General features: G+C 40.9%; 3 protein-coding genes across 3 annotated transcripts; 1 reads left to right on the top strand and 2 right to left on the bottom strand.

Annotated features, from left to right (window-relative positions):
* Nucleotides 1-569: 569 nt before the first annotated feature.
* On the bottom strand, nt 570-2,319 carry LOC133723288 (protein FAR1-RELATED SEQUENCE 5-like). Its single transcript, XM_062150102.1, has 4 exons — nt 2,306-2,319; nt 1,568-1,904; nt 1,028-1,462; nt 570-920 (listed from the first exon to the last, which is right to left on the bottom strand). Exons 1-4 carry the CDS (start codon nt 2,317-2,319, stop codon nt 570-572), a joined length of 1,137 nt encoding a protein of 378 aa, XP_062006086.1.
* Nucleotides 2,320-10,414: 8,095 nt separating this feature from the next.
* LOC133723287 (protein SRC2-like) lies at nt 10,415-10,834 on the top strand. The gene has a single exon (XM_062150101.1). It carries the CDS (start codon nt 10,415-10,417, stop codon nt 10,832-10,834), a length of 420 nt encoding a protein of 139 aa, XP_062006085.1.
* Nucleotides 10,835-15,243: 4,409 nt separating this feature from the next.
* On the bottom strand, nt 15,244-16,417 carry LOC133719916 (probable transcription factor At2g01370). Its single transcript, XM_062146105.1, has 2 exons — nt 15,856-16,417; nt 15,244-15,783 (listed from the first exon to the last, which is right to left on the bottom strand). Exons 1-2 carry the CDS (start codon nt 16,333-16,335, stop codon nt 15,370-15,372), a joined length of 894 nt encoding a protein of 297 aa, XP_062002089.1. The 5' UTR covers nt 16,336-16,417; the 3' UTR covers nt 15,244-15,369.
* Between the last annotated feature and the right edge of the window lie 7,007 nt (nt 16,418-23,424).

The raw sequence follows: 23,424 nt of genomic DNA, 5'->3' as shown, positions 1-23,424 counted from the left end.
GCAAGAACAGCCAAAACTTGGATTCACTTTATCAAGCCGGTATGACACGGTCTATAACCGCTCCGGCTTTGCGTATTGGTTGATCGGAACCACAAATAGGCCGTTTACTGTATTTATCTCCTTCAGCCCGACTACAAACTTGGCCTTGTATAAAATCTGATCCTTCACTAAAAGGAATGCATCATGACTAAAAAGCCCTCCTATACCCCTTCCAAGTTACGCATGTGTGTGCTGTACACCGGGGAAAACTGTTCTGATCTGTAATCATCATATTGGACCCGATTCCTTATCCGGTCAATGGTTTTCTCCATCCGGGGCAACACCTGATACAGCCTCATGCGACCACCAATACCGCCTTTCAAATTTCTATGCATCCCCTCGCATCTTTGGGTGCTACATATTCCCCCAAAAAAATGGTCTCGGAAAAATGTCTCCGCCCACCTTTCTCTTTTCGCGTACATGCTGGCAATCCATTCATTATTTTCCAACATGTTCATTCCAACAAAATACTGCTAACTGTCTTCCCATTTTTCAACCGTCAGGCCTGCAAATATCAAGTGGAAGAAATCTCATCTGGTGTCGTCGTCATTCAGATGAGAACAAACATTTTTCCCAATGTGCCATGCACATAGACGATGTCTTGCACCCAAGATCAGATTGTCAACAGCATTACGAATCGCATTATCGCTGTCACTGATCACAGAAATAGGTTTCTTATCCTTCATCGAACTAAGAAGCACTCTCAACACCCAATCGTATGTTTCCTCCATTTCGTCAACTAACAAGGCACAACCAAACATAACTGTTGCTCTATGGTTGTTGGTTCCAACAAATACAGCCAACGGCTTGCCATAGATGTTTGTCTTGTATCTGCTGTCGAATATGAGAATATCCCCAAACAAATTGTAATCACGAAATGACTGTCCATCGCGCCAAAACATATTTGCAAGCCTGCCCTTCTCGTCCGCGCTGAATATGCAGTAGAAATTGGGGTGTCCCGTATGGCTTTCAAATTCATCCAAGTCACAGAAGATTGTGCATCCCCGTCCATTAATATATCGGCGTGGTGTGTCTGAATTCTATTCTGCAGGTCCCTTAGCATGAATCCAACAAACTCATAACCTCCTGCTTGGTGTACTAAGAACTTATATGCACGCGCAGTACCTACAGAAACCTTCCTCAGCGAAATCACCTGAGCCAGGTCATGGTCCGCAACCTTCTGATTGGACCTCAGAAACTGCCTATGCTCATGTCTAGCCAAACGATGGTTGTGTGCGGTGATAAATGCCGATGCATAGTATGCACCGCTTTGCGGACAGTAAATAACAGTCAACCTAGCAGGGCATTTTCTACGAGATATTCGCCGAGTCCTGCTGCAAACTTTCTTCTCTACGTCGTACGTACCTACACTTGTATCATTATCAACCCCCAGTGATGTTCTCACCCGTTTGTCCGGATTGCCCTTCTCCATATCAGATTCATTAACAGATTTCACATGTGAACCAATGCCTTCGCTACGATCTGGGTTGCGCACAACCTCTCTTCATAGACCTTGCTTACAGCATACCAGTTCTCTCCTCGCCACATAAGTTTTAGGTCGATTCCAATCCAGTTTATGCTTTCTCATGCTGAACCCCTTCGCAACTGAGTACATTAAGTAGAATTTGTCTGCTTCCTCAATGGTGTCAAACCGAACATCTTTCAAATCCTCAAACGTCAGGCCCTTGTACGGCTTCCCTCTAAACATAGTGCAATCAACAGTTTCACCACCCTCTGTAATGTTGGTTTCAAAGGTCTTGTCGTCAGAATATGAATCCTCATTTTCTCCTTCATTCTTGAACTCAGTCACGGAAATTGTGTCTTCACCAGTTGTTGTTTCCATATCACTATCCTCCATCTCTAACCTGAACACAAACAAAAATATTTCAGTGTTGATAATATTACTACTTTTCCAATTACAAACCATATTTCAATCAACTGATAACTACAGATTTCCTCTTCTGTCTAAATTAACACAGAATACACGGTATACCAGTTTCTAATTGTCTCCACCTAAATACACGGTCGCTAAATACACTTGTACATATTCATCTAATCCTCATTCCTTCTGAAAATGCAGTTACAACAGGAATGACAGTTACTTGATGGAACCAAATGTCATGTATGCCTAAACTATAAATCAGATTTTGGTCCCTCCTCATGCATATTCATGTTCTCATATTTTGAACAGTACCATCTACTCAGACACACATAAGGGTGTCATCACCAGATACAGAGAATGACTGAATCCAGTTCTACAAGTTACCTGCCGATTTTCATGTTTCTGTTACTCGTATATTATGATTGCAAATGCAACATCTGTCCTAGTTTTATTTGCACAAAAACATCTGTATTCAATTGAAATATATTTGTCGGAGATGGAAGTTAAAATTTATGTGCGGGTTAAAACACCATAATCAAGCACTTCAAATTACATAACAATGCATCTGTAAACGAATCAAACATATGCCTTTCAATACAAAATCACAGAACTGGACAAAATTTATATCAATATATACAACCACAATATTATGTCATTCACAACCAGGTACCGTCAAATCCATCCAAAACAACACAACCAAATTAATGCCCGTATGTAGGCAGCCTTCATATATTCTGCAAATACCACCTTACTTGTCAAACCCATTTCACCATTTCATGTCAAATTCCAGCTAAGATTTCCCTCTACTGTCAAAATATACAACTTGTTCGCAATCACATTCCGATCTGCTTATTATGATTAAAATAAAACTTATGCCAACAAATTTCAATTACTTACTTATCCGACTGATGCTGTTCGTAACCTTCCCGCAGTCCCGGAATCCGTCCTCCTTCAATTCCGTTAGAAGTCGATGACGGGTCGCTCCAACAGATGATCAACACTGGCCCTTCGTCAGCCTCCGCAATGATGTTCAGAAACAGGGATACCCCATCGGCTATCAATATAGGACTCTGCCTTCAGTTCGTCAGTTCGGTACGAGTTCGCCGTCATAGGTACTTACCCGCTCCGACCTCCGCCAAACCCCAAACCCTCAATTCAACCTAACTCAACCCTTTCTACCTCCATGGATTCAATTTTACTGCGCATTGCAGAACCAATAATTTTTTTTACTTCAAACGGTAGGCTCACGGCTTTGTGACGGAAAAACCAATGTGGACACAGGGGCCCACCACGTCAACGGTCAAACCGTCGGTGTATGGCACACCGTCGGTGCATAGAATACTTTTCGCACTTTCGCACTTTCAAACAACATATATGCATGTTTACGTTCATGCTTGCATACTCCTGGCCCCACCCCAAATCTATGGCACGTTATGATCATGTGATGAAGCAAAGTAGCCATATATGTCTGAGCATTGGGTATTCACATCTAATTTGACTATTTTATATATGTGAACGTGTGAACATGCCATATGTGTTGTTAATTTATAGTTCACTATTTTTTCCAAAACAATCTCACTATTTAGATATACGTAACTAAATATATATCATCTCATATTGTTTCAAAAAAAAAAAGTTATATATATATATATATATATATGTATATATATATATCCTTTTGTGAAAATTTTCACAAATTTTCCTCCTTATGAAATTATGTTCACTTAGCATATAAAGTATTATAATTTTAGAAGAATTTTCGCCCCGCAAATATCAAGAGTTTGCAAAACCACCCAAAAGAGCAAACCAAATCCCGTGAGAATTGATAAAGTTCCCCGCCCAACACAAGACTCGGTTGGCCGAGGCACTGGGGGCTTGTTCGTGTCGGAATTTGGATAGTGTTAACTTTAGTGATCCGTGGGATCTCTAGTTAGCTTTAGAGAGAGAGATAGAGAGAGAGAGAGAGAGAGAGTTGACACGAGATGTATAGTGGTTCGCCTCCGCATGAGCGGGAGACTACGTCCACTTGAATGTGTACTAGTGTGTCGAGCCTTGCGGCCCAACAAGATTACAAGAGGTGTAATGGAATCCATTGAGTTGTGGGAGGAGGCATTCCTTTTATAAGTCAAGGAAGCCATCTCCTCTACATGGTTTTCGATGTGGGACAAGCAAACAACTATTCTAGTATAGGAATGCCTAGTTGCGGAGGCAACTTGGCAAGGCCGGAAAGGTGGCTTCCCGGCGACGGATTTGCGACTTCCGGATACCGTGGCGTAGCCTGAACATAGGGCTACACGATGGATGTCACGGTTGGGCCTTGCCATGTCTTGTGGGTGTCCCAAAGAGGGTGTTACTTATGCTTGGTGATGTAGCAAATAGCCTTGCTAGTGTTGGTATAAACAAGTCCCCGAAGTCCCCGAGTAAGAGTAGCTTCTTGGTTGGGGAGTTCAAATCATGAAGTCATCAAGCATAAGTAATATCCGAGAGGCGCACGGCCCCTACAAGTCCCCGAGCTCCGCAAGCAAGAAGGGACTCGCACACCTGTATCACAAAAGACACAAAAATTCGCATATGTAGTTACATCGGCGGTGCACTAATGTATGAAGTGCATGAGATAATGGGGCGTCGCCCTGCCGCATGGCGGTAGATCGTAGACCAAAGATTCATGGAGCCCGGAGGCTAGACCATATGTAAGAAAACGTGAATAAGTGTGGTGCCCGGAGGCTAGACCACATGTACGAAGCATTGTGAACCGAGAGCGTAACTAAAGCATGTTGGATAAGCGGAGCGAGTTAGGTGTTCGAGCGAGTTGGGTGTAGTTGAGTGTGTAGGCGCTGTGCGAGCATGCGAGGCGTGGCCCAAGCGCAGTCGTGGCCGTACTCGATACCCAAGCGAGTCGTAACCGTTTCGCAAGTGCTTATCCGAGCATGTTTAATTGAGCTATAAGTGTCACAAGCTTCGAGATGCATGTCTCAAGAAAGTGCATTTAAGCATGTATGTGTGTAGCATGTACTTGTGGGAAAGCTGCTAATAACAAGTTGTAGGCATGCTTAAGGGTTATAGAGACGTGTAGTCATGGCATCAACGGTAGCTCAAATTGCAAGGGCGTAAAGATAAGAGGAAGGCACTTATTTGGCGGATGCGGTGTTTCGATGTCGAAGTTGGGCGGAACTTCGAAGTTGGGCGGAGGCCTGCAGTGGGCGGAGGCCTGCAGTGGGCGGAGGCCTGAGGTAGGCAGAGCTGTGCCTTGCGGAGGAGTGGGATAGTTGGGCGGAGCCCAGAGCTCAGCGGAGATGGCAAACCTGGAGCTCGGCCGAGACCCGCCGGGCGGAGGATGATGCTCTGGAGGCTTGCCTAGCGGAAGGGAGATTCCGCTGATGGATACGAGCGGAGCCGCTGGCTAAGTTCGGCGGAGGTTTTGCCGCTGATAGTGTTGGGCGGAAGATGCCGGCGAAGATGGAGCTTTTGCCGCTGGTGGTGGTCCGAAAGTTTGGCGGCTGCTCAAAGTGTGGCGGAGACGCCTAGTGAAGCGGAGGACCAGTTCGGCAGAGGAGAGCGCTGGTGTCGAAGCTGAAGTTCAGCGGAGATGAAGTCTGGCGGAGCGAAGCAAGAGTCCAGCGGAGACTCGTACCGGCTAGCGGAGGTGAGTTGCTCTTATTGTTCAGCGGAACTTGCCGGCAGAGCGGAGCCTGCTTTGCCGCTGATGGCAGCTGGCATTTCCGCTGATGGAAGCTAGCAGAAGACATGGCCGGAGCTGGGTTGGCAGGGATTGGCCGCTGGGCTTAGCGGAGGTCGAAGTTCGGCGGAAGAAGCTCGTCCAGCTGAGAAGTCCGGCGGAGGAAGAAGGCCGGCAGAACTCGGAGCTCAGCGGAGGCCACAGTTGGCGGTGATGGCCGGTGCTGGTGCTAGCGGTAGCGTTCCAGAAGAGGCCGGTGGCGGTTCTGTGATCCCTCTGGCGGAAGACTCGCTGGCGGAAGGATTGGCTGGCGGAAGCTTTGTCTGGCGGAGCGGAGCCTTGTGCTCACTTGGAGCTCGGCGGAGACAGCGGTGATTGGGCACTTGAGCTCAGCGGAAGATCGATGTTCGGCGGACACTCAGAGGTCGGCGGAGACTCGGAACTCAGCGGAGCGGAGATCGGCGGAGGCTCCGAGTTCAGCGGAGAAAGCTTTGCCTGTGAAGTTTTGCCGCCGAAGTTTTTGCCTCTGGGATTTGCTAGCGGGAGATGGCCAGTGAATTGTTGCATATGGTGCACCAAAGACTGGCGGAGGATCTCAGCGGCGCTGAAGCTGGCGGAAGAAGCTGCTCGGCGGAGCTCGGAAGAGGAGCTGCGGAGCTGCGGTGATGTTGATCAGTTTTTTTTTTTTTTTTTTTTGAATAGTGCAGCGTTGACTCTTGAGTTTGGCGTTGACCAACCATGGTCAGCGTTGACCAAAAGTTGATCAAGCCATGATGGGCGTTGACCGACCATGGTCGGCGTTGACTTGGCCGATGGCACAAGTTGCCGCTACGGATATGTTGAGATGTCTTAACTCAATGGTAAGTGTGACGAAGCCTTTGTGTGCCGGCTTCCCACAGACGGCGCCAATGTTAACGTTAGTGATCCGTGGGATCTCTAGTTAGCTTTAGAGAGAGAGATAGAGAGAGAGAGAGAGAGTTGACACGAGATGTATAGTGGTTCGCCTCCGCATGAGCGGGAGACTACGTCCACTTGAATGTGTACTAGTGTGTCGAGCCTTGCGGCCCAACAAGATTACAAGAGGTGTAATGGAATCCATTGAGTTGTGGGAGGAGGCATTCCTTTTATAAGTCAAGGAAGCCATCTCCTCTACATGGTTTTCGATGTAGGACAAGCAAACAACTATTCTAGTATAGGAATACCTAGTTGCGGAGGCAACTTGGCAAGGCCGGAAAGGTGGCTTCCCGGCGACGGATTTGCGACTTCCGGATACCGTGGCGTAGCCTGAACATAGGGCTACACGATGGATGTCGCGGTTGGGCCTTGCCATGTCTTGTGGGTGTCCCAAAGAGGGTGTTACTTATGCTTGGTGATGTAGCAAATAGCCTTGCTAGTGTAGGTATAAACAGACAGGGTAATGTCTATGACTTTTCAAACCTTGTACACGTAAGATGCGTTGAAAAGTCAAACTGTCCACGAGGGATTCTGACTTTTCAACGATAACAAAATAATAAATGTCAAACAAAAATGTTCGTCATACATTACAACTAAATAATCTTAGCATCGACTTCCCACCCTCATTACTCGAATGTCATGGATCTTAGAGCTGGAAGGTCACTCTTATAGCTCAGTCATCACCCAAGTCTGCAATGTCATGATCGACTAGCACTGCTCAGTTGGACTGTCAGAGCCTTCCTCTACATGAGATTGCTCACAAGGGCTTGATTTACTCAAATCAAGGAGCAAATCTCACCTAATTGAACAAGTGTCACAATTTCATGACCAGCATGGCCATGAACGTGGGTAAAGAACGATGTGATTAGAAGAGACCACAAAATGGTGACATCTGTCAACCACTCTGCCACCCACGTACTCGGCCAAACCCATGCTGGTGGCATGTCAGAAAGGAGCTGACACCCTTATTTTCGGGGCCAAGCCCATGCTTCAACACTGTACCTCAACCACCTCCAAGCCCTATAAAAAGAAGGACCCTTCATTCTGGGGCCTCTGGAATTTTTCGATCACTTTCCATTATACCAAAGAACTTCTCCTCCTTCTCACTTTCTGACTTGGTCATCGAAACCTGATAGGCCGGCACCATGCTGGTGCCTATTTGAGTTACCCTTTTTCTCTCTTCAATATCAAGATCAATTTCACCCTGGACCTCAAGACATCTGCCATCATATGCTGAATCAACCAGTCAACCCCATGGAGAGAAGATAAACCCCACATCCAAGATCCTACCCCACTACTTTCCACCTCGGATTTCAACGGAACCCTGTTGACTTGATGCAAACGACATTTTGCATCAACAATATTGTACGGAAAACATTGGGCTCGAGTCTTCACAATTAGAAGCTTGTTCTAAAAGTGGAGTGAATAGAGGTTCATATGTACTTATAAAGAGAAGGGACAAAAGTCCTGACATAAATGGAGATCAAGAAACAAGAGGTTTCGATCTATTTGATTGTATAACAATCAATGGAGGAATTTAGTCCTCATATAATTGGATCAAGAAACATGTAGTTTCGATCTCATTATAAATTGATAATTTAATATCAAATTATTAAATCAAATAATAAGAGAAAATCAAATTGAAGTCGTTAAACTCATGAAAATGCATATCTTGATTGTTGGAAACAAAATTAATATTGTTGATACCAATTCATGAGTAGCATATGCCAAAATAGAGAGGTATTCATGTAGAATCAATAACTTATACATGCATTAACATAATATTATAACAAAATAATCAAAAATTTGTTGTAGTCTAGTTGGTTAGGATATTTGGCTCTCATTCAAAAAGATCTGGGTTCAAGTCCTAGTGATGGAAAATTGTTTTGTTATTTTTTCACAAACGACAAAATCATATGAGGTAGATATGACAAAAATAATCATAAGACATAAAAATGAGCTATTAAAATGAGTTATTAATAGCAATAACTACTAGATAATGGTAATTGAAACATTATCATGATAATTGTAACTCTTGCAACAAATGCCAAATTCAATTACTAAGAATTGTAATAAAGGTAATTTAAACGTAATAAATGTGATTAAACAGATAAAGATAATGAAATGTAATTATGTTTAATCGGTGCCAAAATATTGTCTTAAAATTAATCGGTGTGAAGAACACCGTCGTTGATCATGTTATCAACATGTATTCCACTATCCACAAAATATCATCGGTTTTGAGTGGAGTACTGTCTAATGGCTCAGATGAATCTCAGGGGATTTGACTGATCAATATAATTGATTTCGGCTTTATTGCCTTTTTAGGGAGGGCTTGGTAAAGTGCCACTAAATGTTTGGGCATGCGACAAATGAGTAAAAAAAAAAAATTACCGTAGCCACATCTACAGCCGTATGAGGATGCATAAGTATTAGAACTGTATGTTCTATGAAAAATCATAAAAAATTCATATACGAAACAAAAGTTTCAAAGTGTTCATAAATATGAACAATGGATCCCATAGGGAAAACACGAGAAAAACATTCTTGTGATGCCTGTAGAGCCATAGGTTCTAAGACTACTTAGTTAGTGGACTCGAGTCTTGACTATTGGAACATGTAGTTCTCAATGTCGTATAGGAAATATAAATTTTCAACAATTATACATCAAATATCTATAAATTATACGAGCGCATAAAAATAATTGATGTTCATCTAGGAGAGAAAGAAAAAAACTCATACTGGAACGCTTGAGAATCATCATGGAGTTCAAAGAAGAAGAAAAAAAATAAGAAATGTGTGCTGATAACGTGTTATAAACTAGAGAATAAGAGAGATAGAACAAAGAAACAGAACATAGGAGAAGGTAGAAGAAGTGTATATTTCATTCTCATTAGACCCATTTATATAGGAGTAGTGTTTACATCATAAGGACATAACTAATGAGTATTTATAGTGGACAGCCACATACATATAATATTTACAACACATTGAAATTTTTAGCGGGACAACCACCAAAGGTATATGATATGTGGAGTTGTGGTTTGACTATTTTTAGTTTTAAAAGATAAAGGATCCGAAGAAAGCATCAAACCAGAGGAACTTTGGAATGAATGAGATTCTGATTTAGTAGAGTGGGTTTTTCAGAGATTTTGAGAAGTGTAGAGAACAAGATGAGTACTATAGTTAGTAAAAAATAGGATGTTTATAGTACGCGAAAAATACCTATGTATATAGTTCGAACATTTTTTTTTTTTTTTTACTAAAGGAGATCAAAGGATTTCACTCCTACCCCCATGGTGACTCGAACCCATGACTTCGTACATAGGTAGTGGGTGCTCTAACCACTGAGCTAACACCACATGGCTACCGGACTGGTGACCGGATTCTGGCGTCCGATTTTATTACCCCCTAATAATTCCCAGTAATCATAATGTTGCCCCTCAATAAACATATTATTGCCCCCAATAAAAAAAGTTATTGCCTCCCCCCCCCCCCCAATAACAAGTTTATTGGGGATCAATAATTAGTGAAAAATGAAGATGTTTTTAATTTTGAAAGCTTTCGGAGGTTTATCCAAATAAATAATCTTATTATTACCCCAATAAATATTTTATTGCTCCCCAGTAATCTTATTATTGCATCCCCATAATCTTATTATTGCCAACCAAATCATAATATAAAAAAAACAATCACAACTGGCAAAATTCCCTTCCATTCTCACAGTTCACAGTTTACCACAAAAAATAAAATAAAATAAAATTTGACCACCCAGAAAATGTTGTGGGTAGCAAAGAGTAAAAAGGAAAATTGGATATGATCTTCAACAATATCCGATTCGATCTTTTTGATCTTCATCATCAATGGATTGTAGGCCTTTGGAAATAACGGTGTTCAGCGCAAATGACATCAAGGGCGTGAACATGTTCTCCAAGATGGATGTCTACGCCGTCGTCTCCGTCTCCGGTAACGGCGTCAGGAAGCAGAAGCTCCGCACCCCCATCCACAAAGACGCAGACACCAACCCCAAATGGAACCACACCCTTAAGTTCACCCTCGACAACTCCGTCCTCGACCGCCTCCAAATCAAAATCAAGCTCATCTGTGACCGCACCTTCGGCGAGACCAAGATCGGAAAGGTCGTCGTTCTGGTCAAGGACCTCCTGCAAAACGAGAAGAACGACAAGCACGTGACCTATCCGGTCATCACTGCCAAGGGGAGACCCAAAGGCAACGAGATGAGAACGACGATGGCGACGGAGTCGCAGATGATGGAGGCCTAGGGCTCGACGATGGAGTAGCCGGCGGTGATGGCCGAGAAGCCGCCAAGGAGGGAGCCGGAGAGGTCGGGGATCGGAGGTGGAGATCAGAGAGAGAGAGAGAGAAACTGGAGGTGGAGATCGGGGAGAGAGAAAGGAGAGAGAGGGTACCGGCGGCGTGGAGAGAGAGAGAGAGAGAGAGAGAGAAACTGGAGGTGGAGATCAGGGAGATATAAAGGAGAGAGAGGGTGCCGGCAGCGCAGAGAGTGAGGAGAGAGTGGAAATAGTGGCATCTATACAGTTTCTTAATCATACGAAAGACAAAACTGTCATTAAATGTTAAATTGGGTAAATGAGAGTAAAAAACTCTTAGTGGAGTAAGTGAGCAATTTTTAGGCTCAAATTGTGTAAATGGTCATTATCCCATTAATCAATTGGTCCACATAATACAAACCAATCAAATAAATCCATGTCACATCTTCTGTGTCATTTAATCAATGAAAAGCCTTCAAAAGTAATTAGAAAGCAACCATGAATCTAGGAAGATTATTGCCGAAATATTGTTGAATATTTTTTTATATTTATCTCCATATTTCGGCCAAAAGAGATGTAAATCTCTTATCAAGAATCCAAATCGGATTTTTATTCTTGTTTCCTTGTTGCATACAAGTTGTAATTGCTTCCCAATTTGATCTTGACGTCAACTGTAGAATCTTCTTTTACGGCACATGTACAATATTATTTGGAATATGAAGCACAAACTCATCCATGGGATTTCTGATGTAATTTAGGCCTCAAAACAGAAATTCCAGTCAAAAGTCAAATTCACGCGCAGCTTGACCTTGCTGTACTAAATTGACCATAACTTCTTCTAGAAAAATGATATTAACAAACTGTAAAAAGCTCTGGAAACTAGACATCCAAGGGTTTCAACATATAAAGATCATCTTTCGTAGTGAGCTTCTCACATTGCTCTGTCAAAGTTAACTGATCTGCACAGGCAGATTTCCTGAATTTTCCTTTCATGCGTTTTTTCTCCTTTTCTTTGAAAATACACCTAAAATAATAAAATAAAGTTTAAAAATATATAAAAAAAATAAAATAACTGAGCAAAATTTAGAGAGATTAACATTATAAACATAGCATTTCATGCTCCTATAAGGAGCCACCTCATGGGAGCAACGAAAGAAAAACTTGAAAACCCAAAGTTTGATGAATCCCTATGAGATCCGAAAAGGACGGAGAGTTCTTGTGGTTCCTTCTTTGTCATTTGGTTCTTTGGTTATAAAAGTGGGAGATTTCCTTTTTTTGAACGTATGATTTTGTAGAACATGCTTCGCTGATCATATCAACGGTTACATTAATAAGAGATTTCCCTATTATAATCGGTCATACCACAAGTAACATTTGTACATGCTAATACATACTTGACACAAGGTTTGGTACTATCACAAAACCCCGCAAGACCCCGCAGTACCATATCTGGGGCCAGGTCCAACATCCACCATGGTGGTATTCACATGGGACGACACATTGGTGGACAAAGGCCTCGAACCTGCCCTGTAGTGCTCCCCAAGATACACACCAGAGCTTGTTATAACTGCAAAGGGATGAAATGCATCCCACATTGAAGAAATGGGAAATACCTTTCCCATGATGAAGCTAGAGGGTATAGCATTCTGCCTGACATACCCGGAGAAGTCACCAGAAACAACATTGGTGGAAGATTAAGCTCTATTGGACGTAAGGTTTGTGTGAAATTTTTCTGGTCGGTCACGTTATTTGTTACATTGATGGAAGATTGCTCTACTATGGTCAATCATATCATCAATAAATTTTTACATATCCCGGCTTATATTAGATGCTTCTTTAGATGCGTATTTGCATCCATTCGTATTCTTGTTATGTTTAATTATCACTGCGTTATAGCATCTCGTATTATTATTATTATTTTTTTGAACAAAGCATAATATTATTATTAGGAGAACACTCCATAAACATACAAGAACTACAAGTGTGCATATACTGGCCTCATTAAACCTATCCTAGGTAAATCACGTCAAAAAAATCTTAGGCATGAGAAGAGTACCACACACCCTAAAAGACATTAAATTACATGAGAATCATACATAAGTAAATCCATAAGCCATGGATGGGCCTTCTTCTGAAGACTAGAGAATGGAATAGAACTTTGGTGTGTGAAAGAATGAAAGAATGGATGATTGAAACGTCTCAAGGGCGCATCTATATATAGGGGACGTCCATGCCTTCTGGACCATTCTTTTAATTTCCAGGAATTATCTATTTGGTCCACACAACTTAAACCAATCAAATAATTCCATGTCAGCATTCTTGCATCATCCGACCAATGAGAATCCTCTAAAATTAAGTAAAATTACACCTTGATTTTAGAGAGATAACCCTTGCCGAATTTAAATGAATATTTTTTTATTTTTTATCTCTTTATTTTGGCCAAAGAAGCTTTAATGCAATCAGGAACGTATCTGGACTTAATTTCATCTTTTCTGAATGTAAACTCCTTAAAACTTTCCTTCATTATCTCTAGGAGTCTCCCTTTGACCACAATCATGCATTTAGGATTTAATTGAGATGTCATTATTGAAATTCGGCCAAAATTAGTCTGTGTCTAATACAGACTCCAAATCTGATTTTTATCTATCTTTTCTTGTCAAAAATGACTCCCAATCCATATCACCTTTGTATAGGACGTTTTGGACTTCTTCTAGATGCTTTTTGAATGTTCTTGGGCTCTCCTAGTCCAATTAGGTATCCTAGTGTCATTAGGACTCATTATGCAATTAAGTTTCGTAGTCCAATAAGGACTCCTCATGTCATCAGGACTCCTAGTCCAATCAGGACTCTTTGATCGAGATGTTTTCTAGAAGTTTCTGGGACCTTATTGGGACTCCTTGTCTCATTAGGATTCCTTTTCCTGTCAGGAGTAGGTTTCCTAGTCCAACTAGGACTCTTCATTTTTCGCCATTTCTCCTAGCTTATTTCATATTTGACTCCGGGTTCCTACTTTGACTGGGATTCCTTTTCCTAGTTGGATCAGGAATACTTCATTTCTTCATTTCTGCGTCCCTTGTGCCTTCTACTTGTCATTTCCAACGTCTCACATGCTTCTCATATGCCTTTAAGCTCGTTTCCTTGTCGTGTGCTCCAATGTACCTAGAACTTTATTGTCATTCTTCCTCATGTACCTTCAGAGCCATATTTGACTAAAGAGCTTACTACAAGTGTTACAATGATGGAGATATTTTGTTACTTATGAGAGGAGTACTTTGTTTCTGGTTCTACACTGAACTTATCTTGCATATAACATTACAAAATAAGGAGATGCATTAACTAGTTCGAGTGTAATAGAAAGGTAAATAGATGGCTTGAAATGCTAATACATGTTGTCCAACAAATCCCATCAAGCTATATTGTTTATCTCGATCTCATCATGTTCAATTGTTTATCTGCTTCAAATTTTTCTTTTAGTCGAGCAAAAATGCAAGAGTTGAATTCTTTTTTGATGCTATGCAACATGCAAATTAGGAAACCCTTCAAAGTAACAATCCATGAATTTATCAAAATCCAAACAAATCTTACAAAATACAATACATTAGAATCTGTTTAAATTCATATGGAATAAAAACAATCCATGAATTCTGCAAAATCCATGACAATCCACGGATTATAAAAAATCAAACAGAATCATTTAAAATCTAGATTGAATACACCCCCCTAAGGCCCTAAGTAAAGGAAATAACTTAGTGAAATATGAGGAGTTAACTATTAAAACGTCGCATTACTATGCTTCTATCACATAGTAGGATTCGGGGCATAGCATTTGCTGTTGTTGTATTTGATATTGTAGGTTACTTGTTTAACCTACTTGTATCTTGATTTATTATTTCTTCATTAGAATGCTCTGATAACCTGTGGGATTAATGTTATTTAGTTGAGACTTGTATTTGTATAATTGGAGATGTTGTGATTTAAGGAGCATAGTGGTTCCAGGAGTAGAGGATGATGTTTATTATTAGAAGTGTAAAATATGTTTTCCTCAAGTTTTGGGTAGTCCATCTTTAAGGGTGATTCTGCCGAATTTTCAGTAGTGTTATTCCTAAGGTGGGTCTCGCAAGGCCACCTCAGATTTTAGGGTGAAATCTCAGGCAGGTTCTGTCACAATCCCAATATAGAGTTTTCTTAAATCAATTGTTATTTAATAAATTTGTATGGTAATTAAGAGCAAAGTCCTCCGACTGCCTTCAATTTTTGAGTTGGTTTCCTTTATTTAATTTCTTCTATAAATTGAGTATGTTTTCTTCTATCGAGCCTCTTTCTTTATAATCTATCATTTAAGAGTTCAGTTCTTTCTTCAATATATATCAAACAAATTAACTATAAATTAGACGTAGAAAAAACGATAAAAAATTTCGTATTTTTAATAACATGTTGTCGACAAATTAAATCCAAACAAAAACACAAGGGCAGATAATAAAAAGGCGCTAGGAATTTTTTTTTTTTTTTTTTTTTTTGGCATTTCGCTAGGAATTATTTTGATAACCAAAGATCCGGTAGGCCTTGAGTGTGCAGCAATTGAGCGCTTTACGAAAATGGGCTTCCGCCAAATTCGATTTGGCCTCAGCAATTTTGTATGCCTTCCACTTGTTCTCCAAGTCCTCGAGGTCCTGCTCCTCAGCCCACCTGTGATCAAAGTGCTCTCTCCGAAAATGGTCTCTCAAACCACGACGAAGAACTCCACTAATCTTTGGCATGCTCTGATCATCATCATCAATCATCTTCTCATCGTCCGCCACCTTCACTTGTATTGTTTCCTCCTCCTTTTCCTCCGCCTCCTCCTCATTCTCCTCCTCCTCCTCATCGTCAGCCACCTGCACTAGTATTGTTTCCTCCTTCTCCTTGTTTAATTTGTCATCATCAGCAGCATCAAACTTACCCTGCTAATTAACAAACAAGTATTAGTTAATGCATCATCGACAAGATATGATAATTAAGTATGACGTACGTACCCAATAAATTTTGGACAAGTTGAACACCTTCATCTCTTGGTAACGCCCCTTCTGGAAAGTTTCTATGAACGTCTGATTCTGCATCCCCATATATTTTCTCTTAAGGGATTTTACTTTGTCCCTTACTTGGTTCAAATCTCCCTGGCTGAGGCGACTCTTTATGTATTCATAAAATTCCTTGCTTTTATACTCTCTCTCGTCTCCCTGAAACGAGATCAGGCCGCCCAAAATAACAATCTCATCGTCTTTGCTCCATGTTATTCCAGCACAAGACGATTTGGTGTTGGACTTGTTCTCTTCTGGAGCCGGTGAAGCTGCTACTTTCACCCTCTTGTTTTTCGGGTCTTGTTCCTCATCAACAGACTGATTTTCTTTTTCAGGTCCGTTGATGTCGACTTGCTTCGTCTCCTCTGCAAGCCTTGTCTTCTTCTTCTTCTTCTTCCTCTTCTTTTTTGTCTGCTCGGTGGTCTTGTTGGACATGATAACGTCCTTGGAATTAGCTTCGTTCTCGTCACAAGCATCTTTGACTTGGTCTGGCGAATCGGGTACGATAAAGGGTGAGAACGCCATTTGAGGGATGGATGAATCACTCATAATTATATGATAAGAGTATTAGAGTCCTACTTGTACCAATTGCAGAGGAGAGACTTGTATGTAGTTTGGCCAAGATGTAGGATTGTAGGGATATATAAATCTAGAATTGTGAATTCCTCGGTTTAGTACTGATTTCATTAATTTTCCCCTGCAACTTCCTTTTTCTTTTGAAAAAATAATTTATTTTAGGAAAAGGTATCCTAATTAAATTCATTTTATGAATCGAGTTTAAAGATAATGAAAAGCTATGATCATAAACAAACACACGGCACCTAAATTTTCATTGACAACAAACCTTGAAACGTTAATAGTGCCTTTTGTTTCCATATTCCATTTTTTTTTCATTTAATTTCTTTCCTTTTGAAAGAAGGAATCAAATTGTTTAGGGAAACCGATATATCATATACCTCTCTTTTTCATTTCTCTTCATTCTTTTTGGAAAAAGAAATCAAATTATTTAGGAAATCCGATAAGTCAAAGCTTTAAATGGTCAATATCATTGTAAATTTCCTTTTCCTCCCCCCATAAATTAATTGATTTTACGTAGAGGGACGAAAATCAGCGTAAATTAACTCATTAATGTACGTAATCTCTCCAACTTCCTTCTTCTTCCTTTTTATCTCTTGATTCTGCTTTTAATTTTGTACTGTGTTAAATGTTACTCTAAAGCTACCAACTTTGATTTAGCGCTTAGTAATTTGAATCGAGAACCCAAAGTTCTAAATTTTTAGAATATCTAGCCTCCTTTTTTTTAATTTTTTTTTTTGAATTAATAATAATTTCATTGATAGAAAAACTCATGCCAAGAAGGTCATTACATTCTCGCCCACTGTCACATAACAATTGACAACACAAGGATTCGTGGAGGAGCAGTGGTACATAGGATAGACTAACTATATTTGAACTTATCACTCACTTATTTAAAGCGAGCCTATAACTATGTTAAATTTTTTTACATAGCTTATAGGCCTAAAACATGAAAGAAAGAACCTATATCTTCTCCTTGCCCTTCAAGCTAAGGTTAAGAGGTTTACCTGAAAACAGCACACTCAGAACTTCTTCAACAAGAACTTACTTTGCTTTAGAGGGGTTTTTATTTTTGGACCCCAAAGGCCGGCCTCTTTTCTTCTTTGCACCTAGAAGCTCAACTTGTACAGGTTTGGGCACCAACATACCACCTGATGCCTCCACTAGTCCCAGAGATTTGGCACTAAATTTAGTAGCGAATTTCGGCATTTTTACCTTCTTGGAGGGAGCAACATGACTTATTTTTCCTTCTAATAAGTCGGACAATAGAAATTTCAGCTTTTTTGGGAAGGGAAAGGCCTATCCCACTTAGATTGATGCTCGGTTTCCATGGTACTAGAGCTAACAAGTCATCCTCACTAGCTGGTCTTTTGTCTGCACTATGAATCACAACAGGTTTGTGTACCTCGCTTGTCTCAGCTCCACCAAATAGAGATCTTCCAACTGGTGGGAGAATGGGAGTGGTAATACCTTGAAAACAAAAAGTTTCATAATTGAACTGATTCCCCTGAAAACCCAAAAAAGATCCATTGAGTTCTAGTTTTCGTGCCTCAGGTTGTGTTGCTACTGTCTCTACCGGTGTTGCAGACTCCAGGTTACAGGCCTCTGCATCATGGTACACTCTATGGCATGTTTGCATTTTCCCACCAGGTTTTCAAAAAAGAAGTAAACCTCTTGCTCAATCCCTTTAGCAAACTTTTGGGTTTTTCTGCATGAAAAAAGGTTTTGGAAGTGCATGGGAAACCCTAACCCTAATTTCCGCAGTCACATCAAAAAGCTTATGATCAAGATTAAGAAACTTGCCTGCTACAGAAGAAACATCTGTAATGGTCTTTCTCTATTCATATGTCGGCGACATACTTGTGATGCGACCCTGAAAGCACAAGTCTTGCATCTCCACAGATTGTAGAGATGAAACCCCATCATAAGGTTCCAGCACCACCAAGGCACGATTGAAGCTCCACGGACCACCCATTAACACCTTGTTTCCATCTCCTCAAAGATCAAAAGAACATAGAAAGCAAATAGCCAAACCCTAAATCTGAATACACAACCTTGAAACACTTTCTGCCTCCGATGCACACCTTGAAGCCCTCAACCTTAGGAGTTCAGAACCGGCGGCAGAACCACCAGAACCGGCCAGAAAATCACCGAATCGGCCCCTTGAAGAAGAAAGAGATCCTCCACCGGTTAGCCGCCTTCCAGATCTCCGATTGCTGTAAAATTTAGTCACCAGAAGCGTCTTGACCTGAGGATTCCAGAACCTGTCAAACATTCTAATAACCGATTGAAAAAGCACTGAACCGGCCACCTGAACGCTTAAACAGCTTGTTGAAATCAGTTTTTGACCAGTTTCGGACTGCCACTGGCTAGCACCGACCAAGACGCATTTTTTCCCAGCCAAAAGATCCTTCGACCCCAATTTACCCTTTTCTAGGTAAATTTTTCTAAAAGTTCATGCTTTTGTGTACTTTTCATTCTTTTCTTTTCTTCGGGGACTTGCAACCTCCCTTCTTCTACCCCACTTTCTTCTTCATAGGGGAGACCTAAGCCGAACTGTGGGGGTTCATGCTATCTCCAAGCTTGGAGCTTGTTGAGATCTCCAAACTTAGAGTTTGTTGAGAATATATGATCGACCACACACATCATTGTTTTGATCTAATCCAATACCTCTTGGAATTGAATTTCTTGGGAGCAATTACGCTCAGAAATTCCTATTGTTTTCGTGGTAGCTTTTTCCGCTCCCAAACTAACCCATTTTTCTTGTTCTCTTTCAAGATGAGTAACCTGAACGAACTGGACTTTACTCCATTGGGAATAGCTAGCTCTGGATATCACAAGTGGGTTCATGATGTCCGCCAACATCTCAAGGCCCAAGGAATCCTGGATAACGTTCTTGAGCCTAACCAGGACGTGCTAACTGTTACGCCCCGTATCTGATTTACCCTTTTACTGTGTCTGAGTGAATTACTATACGTTTTACCGTCCTTGGTTTTAGTTTTTACCATTTATGGGGGGTGTTAGAAGTTGACTTTTTATGGGTTAACAATTTGAGAAAATTTTCTTCACGAAAGTTGTGGGGGACATTAAACCGAGTCCGTGGACATGTGGTACACTTAAATCGGAGTTCGTATGTGAAATTTATAGCTTAAAATGTGAAAGTTACTATTCATGGTAATAAGTATATATATGGAAAATTACTGTTGGTAGATTTCTATTTTCAGAAATCCACCCCTCACCTCAGTAACTCTCTCTCTCCTCTTTCCCGATTTTTTCTCTTCCTCTTCGACCTCCCTTTGATTTCCGGCCGATCTTCTCATTCCGGCCACCCAACGACGAACCTAGGGCATAGGACGACGCTTATCCTCCTCCTTGACACGCCTACGGTGTCGATTCACGACGATTTAGCAGGAATTTTGCAGATCGAGCTTCCAAACTTTACTATAGCAGTCGGCTTCCATCACCGATTCTTTCAATTCCGGCCACCTCCGACTACAAAACCGAGTATATTCTAGAAAGCCCACTCCTCATAGACGAATCTCTCCAAGTTTCACGATCCGATTTGAGGTGTGGAAGGAGAATCGAAGAATTGAAGTGAAGTTGTTACTGTTCACTTCGGTGTTCTTCGGAATTTTGCTCTGATTCAGGCAATTCCAGGTATAATTAGGCTTAGGTGCAGTTGAGTAAGATATTTGGTTTGTTGAGTTGTGTTTGTTGGTAGAATTTGGTGGCCTGTGGTGGTGTTGCCGGCGGCACCCGAGCGCTGCTACTGTGGGTGGTGGAGCGTAGGGTGGAGTTTTGGTTTATGTTTTTAGCTAATTAAAATGTACATGAGTTGTGGAGGTTGTAAATGCGATTTTTGGTGAAAATTGGAAGAGTTGGGATTGGATTTTGAATTGTTGGAAAACTATAATACCGGTTATCGAATATCGAGAATCCGACGATCGGATTTCTCTTGAATAATACCTAGAATTTATAAATCGACGAATTGGATTTTATGGTGTAGTTTGGAGGGAATCCGAGATTGATTGAAAGAGTTCGGTTTAAGGGGATGATTAGGATTTTCATTATCTAATTATCGTAAATTTAATTTCCATCCTGTAATTGCATTTTTACGAGTATTACTCGTACAGGACGAGAGGAGTCTCAATACGAGGAGAATATCGATCGACGACAAGATTAGCTGAATATTGTGAGTGGACTTTTGTTTTTAAATAATGATGCATGCATTTAGTTCTTAAAGTAATGCTCTAGTTAATTATCATATTATATTTCGAGCATATGATTTATTTTCAGAGATTGATTATTATTTGACGAATTATTTATTTCCGAGGTGATTTCCGGAATTATACTTTTTAATTATATTTCTATTCGTCAATTTGAGATTTTTAAAGGATTTTCGAAATGGGATTTCGATGGAGTTATATTTCTTGTTTATTTATCGACTTTCTGTTTTGGCATTGGGAATGCCTTGATGATGATTTTGGAATTGGTTTTGTTTCGATTTATGGAGATTATGATTTATTATTATTTCTCGCATTTTTGCTATTGATTTGAGATACTCTTGGCGTGTGGGACACGTCGTTGGAAATTCATTTGCGAGAGTTGGGGAAGCTTTATAGATTTATTGCTAGCATTGATTCGTCCGCCTTTGTGGCGAGGTGATGGGATCACCGAAGCCCGTCCGCCTTTGTGGCGCTGGTTACTGTCTTTGTGACAGTAATGCTGAAGCCCAGTATCCTAATCGCTACACTTAGTGGCGTGTGGGTATATAACGGGAGTATATAGGAGTACTTTAGCCTGGGAGGCTATCACCAGAGCCTGGGAGGCTCATTCGTATGGCTACCTTCTTCCCCTACTTTTATATTATTTATGGGCTAGCGGGGTCTAGTCCGATGATACGATACTCCGCGGATTTGATTTACAGTTTCAAGTTTCCTGATTTTAAAGATAAATGTTTTACCATTGTTGCATGCATCGAGTTTTTAAAGAAATAAATGTGGGAAAGTATAAAATCCTTTTTCTTTTCAATTATTTATTTTGTCCACTCACGCTAATGTTTTCATATACTTTTCCCCTGGGCCCTTCGGTTTCGAATGCCCAGTTTTTCAGAGTTGCTGCTCGGCGTGCTAGGAGAGAGCCATAGTGACCGCATCAGTTTCCCGCCATCTCATATTGTAGGTTACCTGTTTAACCTACTGTATTTTATCGTATGTTCGGTTTAGTTGCTCTGATTACTAAGGGATTCGTGACCCGAACTTGTAATGAATTATATTTGAGGTCTATGACCTAATCTCGGTGAATTGTTTACTTATATGCATGAAGTTTCTTGGATTAAAGTGTTTAATTTACCATGATGAATTAGAGATGGATGGAGTATGGGAGCAGGGTGGCTCCAGAAGTTCTTGGTTGGTATTTTAGAAGTGTTTCGATCTTTTACAGGTTTTGCGTTGCCTACTTTTAGGGGAGGTTCTGTCGAAATTTTCGGAAAAATCTTCCTTAAAAGTGGGTCCTGCAGGCCCACTTCGGATTTTGAGGTGAAATCCGGGGGCGGGTTCTGTCACTAATTGTTGAGCAAGCTCAAGCTTTGGAAGCAAATAGAGCAGCTTTGGCGGCAAATAAGGCAAAAGCCGTCATCTCTTAATGACTCGTCATATGGATGATTCGCTCCAGTATGAGCATATGAATGAAGAAGACCCCAGAAGGCTGTGGGTCTCACTCGAAGAACGCTTTGGCAACGTTCGTGACTCCGTGCTTCCTGACTTAGAAGTGAGATGACATAATCTCCGCTTCTGTGATTTCAAGACAGTTCTTGATTAGAACTCGGAAGCACTTCTCATTAAATCCTTAATGGAATTCTGTGGAAAAGAGATCACATATGCGATGATTGAGAGGACTCTCTCTACCTTCCCCATCTCTACTTTGATGGTTGCTAAGAACTACAGTATAGATGTAACTGCAAGACGTATCACAAAGTTTCATGGGCTAACTGGAGCTGTGAATGTCGCTGAAAAACATGATCACATCCTTGTGAAGTTTATAATTCGAGACCTGTGGGAACTATGTCTATTTCGGAGTCTAATTATAGTCACGCCCCTAAGAGCCTAGGGATACTTCTAGATGTTCAGGTCCATACAATCGCTCTACTTGGGAAGGAAACCGCCAAAATAGGCAGACACGGGATCGAAGAGGTCAACGTGGAAGGCTACGCCTCTAGCCATGTTAGTGGTGCCACCAACACTAAGAGCCATCCTTATGACGCTTTCAAAGCGCCTCAATCAAAGGAGTATGAGCACAGATATGTATGTTCTCAATGTGGAGCATCCAGTCATTGGGCACACATTTGTAGAGCTCGTGAAGATTTTGTCACAGCCTACAAAGCATATTGTGAAGCAAGAGAAGCTCACTATGTGGAACAAGAATATCATGAAGGTGATCTAGAGTGAAGGGTTGAAGACTTCAAATCTGGCTGGGATCAATAGATCGCCAATTCTGTTTAAGTCTTTATTTTTCCAAGAGATGTAATAAGACAATTGTCACAGTATTATTAGTAGATGCCATTGGTTTAGTTTTTCTTCAACTAGGCTCATCCAAAGTGGAGATGATGTCTAGGAAGGTTTTGAGATAAGTGGTACTTAAGCGAGCCTTTCTCTACCGACATCTCTATACTCACCTGGTCATATTTATTTTGGAGTTACCGAAAGAAGTCAAACGACTACCATTGTTTTGCGTTAGCTAGTATTTGGATTAGATTCTCTTAATGTGGTTAAGAAACAATGATGTACTCCATTGGCTTATGAATAAAATTTCGAGTCCTTTTCATTATGACACCATTTCAATTCTGAGCTTTTGAGTAATGAATCCTAGAGAACATCAATATCTTGCAGATAAAACGACTACGCACACCATTCACCGCCATAGGCAATCATTCTTAGAGATGTTGCCTAC

Source organism: Rosa rugosa, chromosome 7 (assembly GCF_958449725.1).
Source record: "Rosa rugosa chromosome 7, drRosRugo1.1, whole genome shotgun sequence".
NCBI classification, from domain to species: domain Eukaryota; kingdom Viridiplantae; phylum Streptophyta; class Magnoliopsida; order Rosales; family Rosaceae; genus Rosa; species Rosa rugosa.
This window is presented reverse-complemented; position numbering and strand designations above follow the sequence as displayed.